Raw genomic sequence first — 9,233 nt, forward strand, 5'->3', positions numbered from 1 at the left:
CTACTGGTTGAAGACAGGCTTGGTCAGATCACCACTTCCACCTAGCGTCTGTTTTCACACACTATGTTGTTTTTAGAGAAAGAAATGGAGGGAGAGAAAGAGACAGAGAGAGTTCACCTATAGTGGAATGGTCTAGGTATAATCAGCTGATAGGCAAGGAAGGAAGCATGTGACTTTCTTTATTGTTTTGTTACTGTAACATGCTGGTGACCTTTATTCTAGTTAGTGTAACGTGCCGGTGACCTTTATTCTAGTTAGTGTAACGTGCCGGTGACCTTCTATTCTAGTTACTGTAACATGCTGGTGACCTTCTATTCTAGTTAGTGTAACGTGCCGGTGACCTTCTATTCTAGTTACTGTAACGTGCCGGTGACCTTCTATTCTAGTTACTGTAACATGCAGGTGACCTTCTATTCTAGTTACTGTAACGTGCCGGTGACATTCTATTCTAGTTACTGTAACGTGCCGGTGACCTTCTATTCTAGTTACTGTAACGTGCCGGTGACCTTCTATTCTAGTTACTGTAACGTGCCGGTGACCTTCTATTCTAGTTACTGTAACGTGCCAGTGACCTTCTATTCTAGTTACTGTAACATGCCGGTGACCTTCTATTCTAGTTACTGTAACGTGCCCAGTGACCTTCTATTCTAGTTACTGTAACATGCCAGTGACCTTCTATTCTAGTTACTGTAACATGCCGGTGACCTTCTATTCTAGTTACTGTAACATGCCGGTGACCTTCTATTCTAGTTACTGTAACATGCCATTGACCTTCATTCTAGTTATTGTAACATGCATGTGAACTTCATTCTAGTTACTGTAACAGGCCAGGTGACCTTCTTTTCTAGTTACGGTAACAAGCAGGTGACCTTCTTTCTAGTTACTGTAGCATAACAGTGACTTTCTATTCTAGTTACCGTAACATGCTGGTGACCTTTCTAGTTACTCTAGCATGCCGGTGACCTTCTTTTTATTTACTGTAGCATGCCAGCGACCTTCTAGTCTAGTTACTGTAACATGCCGGTGACCTTCTTTCTAGTTACTGTAGCATGCCAGCGACCTTCTATTTTAGTTACTGTAGCATGCAAGTGACCTTCTTTCTAGTTACTGTAGCATGCCGGTGACCTTCTAGTCTAGTTACTGTAACATGCCGGTGACCTTCTTTCTAGTTACTGTAACATGCCAGTGACCTTCTATTGTAATTACTGTAACATGCCGGTGACCTTCTATTTTAGTTACTGTAGCATGTCGGTGACCTTCTATTCTAGTTACTGTAACATGCCAATGACCTTTCTAGTTACTGTAGCATGCCGGTGACATTCTATTCTATTTACTGTAACATGCTGGTGACCTTCTATTCTAGTTACTGTAACATGCTGGTGACATTCTATTCTAGTTACTGTAACATTCCGGTGACCTTCTATTATAGTTACTGTAACGTGCTGGTGACATACTATTCTAGTTACTGTAGCATGCTGGTGACATTCTATTCTAGTTACTGTAATGGTATGTGACATCACAAAGAAACTCATCCCCTCCTGTTTTTCTCCCTAAACCAGCTCTGTGACTCTAGCCCCGCCCTTCTACCTGTCTTCCTTTTATTCCGACAACACCATAGGTCCATCTCATATGAGATCACCACTCTCTGACTAACACCCTGGACAGACTCATACCTCTGTCTTATACCTCATATCTCTGTGTGTCTCTGCTCTGTAGCTACATATCTCTCTGTGTGTCTCTGCTCTGTAGCTACATATCTCTCTGTGTGTCTCTGCTCTGTAGCTACACATCTCTCTGTGTGTCTCTGCTCTGTAGCTACATATCTCTCTGTGTGTCTCTGCTCTGTAGCTACATATCTCTCTGTGTGTCTCTGCTCTGTAGCTACATATCTCTCTGTGTGTCTTTGCTCTGTAGCTACATATCTCTCTGTGTGTACAGCATTCTTTCTGATTCTACCCATTTCTGTTTTCATCCATCTCTACCTCAACTTTTTCCTCTCAGTTGCCTTTCTCTATTCTCTCTGTCACTCTCTCTCTTCCGCTCTCTCTCTTTGTAATAGTCTACATTCACCTCTGCTACCTGTGGTCTCACTATGAGTGGTAATCTGTGGACGGAGGAGCAGTTCAACTGTCCTGTGTGCCTGGACCTCCCCAATGAGCCAGTCACCATCCCGTGTGGCCACAGCTACTGCATGGGCTGCATCAAGGACTACTGGAGCAAGGACAACCCTCGCTCCCCTGGAGTCTACAGCTGCCCCCAGTGCCGCCAGACATTCTGTCCCAAGCCCTCCTTGTCCAGGAACACCATGCTGGCAGAGGCCGTGGAGCAGCTCCGCAAGGGGGCCCTCACCACCTCCGCCAGGGAGTCCATCCGGAGAGCCCACCGTGCCAACACCATGGGTAGAGCCAAGGGAAGTTCCCGTAGTGGTGGTGTCAGCAGGCTGCCAGCCATGGCTGTGCCCTGTGACATGTGCCACGGCGCTGGAGACCAGCGGGCTGCGGTGAAGTCTTGCCTGGTGTGTATGGCGTCCTACTGCGAGGCCCACCTGAAACCGCATCAGACGAAAGCGGAGTTGAAAAAGCATGAGCTGATTGCGCCCACGGGCAAGCTGGCGCAGAAGATCTGTACCGAGCACAAGTACCTGCAGGAGTTCTACTGTCGCCAGTGCCAGATTTTTGTGTGCTGGCTGTGCACCAGTAACCAGCACAAGGACCATGAGACCACCTCCACCAAGGCAGAGCGCACAGAGAGACAGGTAAGCCCTCAGACATACAGTGCATTCGGAAAGTGTTAATTTTTTCCACATTTTGTTACGTTACAGCCTTATTCTAAATTCAATTATTTGTATATATTCTCAAACAATATACAAACAATACCCCATAATGACAAAGCGAAAACAGATTTTTAGGATTTTGTTCAAATGTATAAAAATATAAAACTGAAATATCACATTTGCATACATTTTTCAGACCCTTTACTCAGTACTTTGTTGAAGCACATTTGGCAGCGATTACAGCCCTGAGTCTTCTTGGTTATGACGCTACAAGCTTGTCACACCTGCATTTCAGGAGTTTCTACTATTCTTCTCTGCATACCGTCTCAAACTCTGTCAGGTTGGATGGGGAGCAATCGCTGCACAGCTATTTTCAGGTCTATCCAGAGATGCTAGATCGGGTTCAAGTCCGGGCTCTGGCTGGGCCACTCAAGGACATTCAGAGACTTGTCCCGAAGCCACTCCTGCGTTTTCTTGGCTGTGTGCTTAGGGTTGTTGTCCTGTTGGAAGATGAACCTTCACCCCAGTCTGAGGTCCTGAGTGTTTTGGATCAGGTGTCATCAAGGATCTCTCTGTACTCTGCTCCGTTCATCTTTCCCTCGATCCTCACTAGTCTCCCAATCGCTGCCACTGAAAAACATCCCCACAGCATGATGCTGCCACCACTATGCTTCACCGTGGGGATGGTGCCAGGTTTCCTCCTGACGTGACACTTGGCATTCAGGCCAAAGAGTTCAATCTTGGTTTCATCAGACCAGAGAATCTTGTTTCTCATGATCTAAGAGTCCTTTAGGTGCCTTTTGGCAAACTCCAAGCGGGCTGTCTTGTGCCTTTTACTGAGGAGTGGGTTCCGTCTGGCCACTCTACCATAAAGGCCTGATTGGTGGAGTGCTGCAGAGATGGTTGTCTTTATGGAAGGTTCTCCCATCTCCACAGAGGAACTCTGGAGCTCTGTCAGAGTGACCCTCGGGTTCTTGCTCACCTCCCTGATCAAGGCTCTTCTCCCCCGATTGCTCAGTTTGGCCGACGACCAGCTCTAGGAAGAGTCTTGGTGGTTCTAAACTTCTTTCATTTCAGAATGATGGAGCCCACTGTGCTCTTGTGGATCTTCAATGCTGCAGATATTTTTTTGGTACCCTTCCCCAGATCTGTGCCTAGACACAATCCTGTCTCGGAGCTCTACGGCCAATTCATTCGACCTAATGACTTGGTTTTTGCTCTGACATGCACTGTCAACTGTGCCTTTCAAAATCATGTCCAATCAATTGAATTTACCACAGTTTGACACCAATCAAGTTGTAGAAACATCTCAAAAATGATCAATGGAAACAGGATGCACTTGAGCTTAATTGGAGTCTCATAGCAAAGGGTCTGAATACTTATGTAAATAAGGTATTTCAGTTTTTTTTGTAATACATTTGCAAAAATGTCTAAAAACCTGTTTTCGCTTCGTCATTGTGCGGTATTGTGTGTAGATTGGTGAATAATTTGTATTTATTTAATCCATTTTAGAATAAGGCTGTAACGTAACAAAATGTGGAAAAAGTCAAGTGGTCTGAAATACTTCCCGAATGCGCTGTACATGGACACCACCATACCCACCCACTAATGTGATCAACTGCCTGGCACAAGACTGTGTTATTCCGCTGAACCAAAGGCTAGTCATTCGCTCTGGGAGCTAACACAAGTCTTCAGGTCTCAGGCAAGGTTACTCATGATCTTTACAACAAAACAACACCCAATCAGGTCCTGTGTGGCTCTGTATGCAAAGCCAAGGTTCGATTCCCGCTGGGGCCACACATACGGTACGCACACATGACCGTAAGTCATTTTGGATGAAAGCGTTTACTAAATGGTATATATTATTATTATAATATTAATCAAACACACCACCATGTACAGACTCACTCCACAAAAACATGTAAATACAGTCTGATCAAAACATTCATACAGGCTGCTGGTCTGTGTCCCATCACAGCTGATCTGGACACACCTAGAAACTGCCTCTCATTCAGCCTTTGCTGTGGTGATTCATTAGATGTGTGTGTCTGTGTGTGTGTGTGTGTGTGTGCGTGTGTGTGTGTAGAGTAAGGTGGTGCCATATCTTAAGTGATAATGTAGTTGTCTTTGTGGGCCAGTGAGCATTCCAGACTGCATTCCAGTCCATTCAGGAGTGAGTTGATGTGACTGTGTTTTGCAGAAAGAGCTGGCTGAGGTGCAGACAGAGAATCATCAGAGACTGAAAGAAAGAGAAGGAGAGCTGAAAGACATGAAGAAGATGCTGGAGGCAACAAAGGTAAGGGCTTAGGACACACTACACTACACCACACTACACTACACTACACTACACTACACTACACTACACTACACTACACTACACCACACCACACCACACCACACCAAACCCCACTACACTACACCCCACTAAACCCCACCACACCACACCACACCAAACCCCACTACACTACACCACACTACACAACACTACACTACACCACACCACACCACACCAAACCCCACTACACTACACCCCACTAAACCCCACCACACCACACCACACCAAACCCCACTACACTACACCCCACTAAACCCCACCACACCACACCACACCAAACCCCACTACACCCCACTACACTACACCCCACTAAACCCCACCACACCACACCACACCAAACCCCACTACACCCCACTACACTACACCCCACTACTCTAAACCCCACCACACCACACCACACCAAACCCCACTACACCCCACTACACTATACCCCACTACACTATACCACACTACATCCCACTACACTACACCCCACTACACCCCACTACACTATACCCCACTACACTATACCACACTACATCCCACTACACTAAACCCCACCACACCACACCACACCAAACCCCACTACACCCCACTACACTACACCCCACTACACTACACCCCACTACTCTAAACCCCACCACACCACATTACACCAAACCCCACAACACCCCACTACACTATACCCCACTACACTATACCACACTACATCCCACTACACTACACCCCACTACACCCCACTACACTACACCCCACTACACTATACCACACTACACCCCACTACTCTAAACCCCACCACACCACATTACACCAAACCCCACAACACCCCACTACACTATACCCCACTACACTATACCACACTACATCCCACTACACTATACCACACTACACCCCACTACACTACACTACACTATACCACACTACACCACACCACACTCCATTACACTACACCTCACTACACCAGTGCGTAGGTGTGTGTGTGTGTGTGTGTGTGTGTTCCTCAGTGAGTACCTTTCTATCCACCTCCATACAGTACCAGTGTGCGTATGTCTTCATACCTGTGTTTGTGTCCCCAGCGCTCAGCAGACAGGGTACATGATGACACAGAGACGGTGCTGTCGGAGCTCCAGCGCTCAGTGGAGAGGCTCCAGGAGCTGGTGGAGGGTGTGATGAACCAGGCTGGGCAGGAGAAAGTAAGCAGGGCCCAGGACGTGGTGAACAAGCTGGAGGCCGAGATCTCGGAGCTGAAGAGGAGAGACAAGGACATGAAGGAGGTGTTCCGCTGTGAGGACAACATCCACTTCCTGGAGGTAGGACGCTTGTCTCTTTCTGGTACCTTTTATATATTTTTGATCCACTTTCGCTGCATGCAGCTGGTTGATGGCCATATTGGACATGGCTGCCAGGGTGTGAAAGACCACATCTGCGATGGGACAAGTTAAAAAGCAGCATTGTCCTAGTCATGTTTGAAATGTGGAGCTTCTATCACAAAAGGCATTATTTCTTAAATGACGTGTCTTCTTTTTCTGACGTTGCCTTTCTTTCGGTCTTCATTTCTCCATCTCTGCCCTCTTCCATCCCATCCTCTTCTCCACTTCCTCCTTCTCCTGTGCGCCGCCCTACAGACCTGTGAGTCTCTGTGCAGCCCGTTTGAGTGTAATGATCTGTCGTGTGTGGTGGCCAATCCAGAGGCTACGTTTGAGCCTGTACGTGAAGCCATCCTGAACCTACGGGAGAGAGTGGAGGACATGTGCAACGTGGAACTGGGCAAGATCACCAAGACAGGTGTGTCAGAGTGGCGGACATGCATACTACACACACACACACACATCAACTCACACACATACACACACACACACACACAACTTGCAGAGATCTCTATCACCATTACCTTGTCCACTATAAATATAAATATTTTTTCCATACTACGTCTTAGACTGATATCAGTGGATCAATACAATGTCAATGAGTTAATAAACTGTCATTTCTCATCCTTCTCTTCAGTGAATGACACAACACTGTTCACCTTAGGAGACAAAGGTGAGTTCTGGTCCAGAGGATGTCTCTAGCTCTGGTCCAGGGTGTTCTGTGGGGCTTGAAGAAGGCTCAGCATAAGCAAGCCACTCGTAATGCCCTGGACCAGAGCTAGAAGCCATCGATTACCAATAAACATTTAAATTGTGGATTGACAGACTGCACTTACTCACTGCACTGTTTTCCCCATCATAGCAAAAAAAAATGGCGTCCAGAAGACGGGAGGGTTCAGGAGTTGTGAGTAGTTTTCCCATTTCTTTATTGGTAGTGTGAGTTGGACTTTAATAATTCACTGAGATTGTGAACTAATCTGAATTGGACATTTTAGTCAACAGCAAATAATGTGAGGAAAGGCAATATTTAATTTCCGCAGTGCAAATGCTTTATACTCAGTGCCTGTTCCTTTTGGTGCTAGTCTTTTCACTTGTCTAGTTGAGGGATTGGTCATCATCATTAATTGTGCAGTTTGGATATGAAATACCTAACTTGAAATAATGATTTATTGTTCCTGGTGAAGGATCATCATAGTCAGGTTTTTAATAGTTAAACAGTATGTTTTTAATGGTTAAACTGTATGTTTTAATGGTTACAGTATGTTTTAATGGTTAAACAGTATGTTTTAATGGTTACAGTATGTTTTAATGGTTAAACAGTATGTTTTTAATGGTTAAACAGTATGTTTTAATGGTTAAACAGTATGTTTTAATGGTTACAGTATGTTTTTAATGGTTAAACAGTATGTTTTAATGGTTACAGTATGTTTTTAATGGTTAAACAGTATGTTTTTAATGGTTAAACAGTATGTTTTAATGGTTAAACAGTATGTTTTTAATGGTTAAACAGTATGTTTTTAATGGTTAAACAGTATGTTTTTAATGGTTAAACAGTATGTTTTTCATGGTTAAACAGTATGTTTTTCATGGTTAAACAGTATGTTTCTCATGGTTAAACAGTATGTTTTTAATGGTTCAACAGTATGTTTTTAATAGTTACAGTATGTTTTTAATGGTTCAACAGTATGTTTTTCATGGTTAAACAGTATGTTTTTAATGGTTAAACAGTATGTTTTTAATAGTTAAACAGTATGTTTTTCATGGTTAAACAGTATGTTTTTCATGGTTAAACAGTATGTTTTTCATGGTTAAACAGTATGTTTTTAATGGTTAAACAGTATGTTTTTCATAGTTAAACAGTATGTTTTTCATGGTTCAACAGTATGTTTTTAATGGTTAAACAGTATGTTTTTAATGGTTAAACAGTATGTTTTTAATAGTTACAGTATGTTTTTCATGGTTAAACAGTATGTTTTTCATGGTTCAACAGTATGTTTTTAATGGTTAAACAGTATGTTTTTAATGGTTAAACAGTATGTTTTTAATGGTTAAACAGTATGTTTTTAATGGTGAGTGTTGTGCCTTTTTATTTTCAATGACAATTCCTCAGTGTTTTCTGGTCTGGGATCCAAAACAACAACAACAAACAACAACCGTCCCACAGGTATGTACTGTAGCGACTGTTTCCTGTATCGGTTTTAACATGCGGTTTGTGATAGGTCATTGAATGACACATAATGATGTGTACGTTGGTCGTCCTGTTTCAGCTCCCACACCGACTGTCTCCGTGGCGGTTCGAGGACCTAACTCACGTGGTAGGGCTAGTTTCATTACAAATCTCACTATGACGATCATGATCAAACATTAGATCAGCTTAATCATGTTTCCTTCTGTAGGTGTAGGCCTGCGCTCTCAGGATGTTAGGAGCAGAGAGGAACCACGAGGTCAGACGTGTGTGTGTGTGTGTGTTTGCGTGTGTGTGCGTTTGCATGTGTGTGTGTGTGTGTGTGTGTGTGCGTTTGCATGTGTGTGTGTGTGCGTTTGCATGTGTGTGTGTGGGTTTGCATGTGTGTGTGTGTTTGCATGTGTGTGTGTGTTTGCATGTGTGTGTGTGTTTGCGTGTGTGTGTGTGTTTGCGTGTGTGTGTGTGTTTGCGTGTGTGTGTGTGTGTGTGTTTGCGTGCAAAGGGGTTTAAACTCTCTTCTACCTCTTTCCTTTAGCTGACAGAGACAGGCCGAGGAGAGAGGAGAGAGAACCAGGTAACACACACACAGACACA

At 44.3% G+C, this 9,233-nt stretch overlaps 1 protein-coding gene across 1 annotated transcript in view; it reads left to right on the top strand.

The window, feature by feature from the left end:
* The first annotated feature begins 1,803 nt into the window (after positions 1–1,803).
* The window catches only part of LOC139405454 (E3 ubiquitin/ISG15 ligase TRIM25-like), a 15,892-nt gene continuing 8,462 nt past the window's right edge, over positions 1,804–9,233 (top strand). Inside the window, exons 1-10 of the mRNA XM_071147780.1 lie at positions 1,804–2,755; positions 4,974–5,069; positions 6,164–6,397; positions 6,713–6,872; positions 7,092–7,127; positions 7,317–7,358; positions 8,565–8,618; positions 8,722–8,769; positions 8,851–8,898; positions 9,175–9,213. Of these exons, the coding sequence (XP_071003881.1) occupies positions 2,093–2,755; positions 4,974–5,069; positions 6,164–6,397; positions 6,713–6,872; positions 7,092–7,127; positions 7,317–7,358; positions 8,565–8,618; positions 8,722–8,769; positions 8,851–8,898; positions 9,175–9,213 (1,420 nt within the window). The 5' untranslated portion in view covers positions 1,804–2,092. The remainder of the gene's footprint in view (positions 2,756–4,973; positions 5,070–6,163; positions 6,398–6,712; positions 6,873–7,091; positions 7,128–7,316; positions 7,359–8,564; positions 8,619–8,721; positions 8,770–8,850; positions 8,899–9,174; positions 9,214–9,233) is intronic.

This window comes from Oncorhynchus clarkii, unplaced genomic scaffold, assembly GCF_045791955.1.
Source record: "Oncorhynchus clarkii lewisi isolate Uvic-CL-2024 unplaced genomic scaffold, UVic_Ocla_1.0 unplaced_contig_817_pilon_pilon, whole genome shotgun sequence".
NCBI classification, from domain to species: domain Eukaryota; kingdom Metazoa; phylum Chordata; class Actinopteri; order Salmoniformes; family Salmonidae; genus Oncorhynchus; species Oncorhynchus clarkii.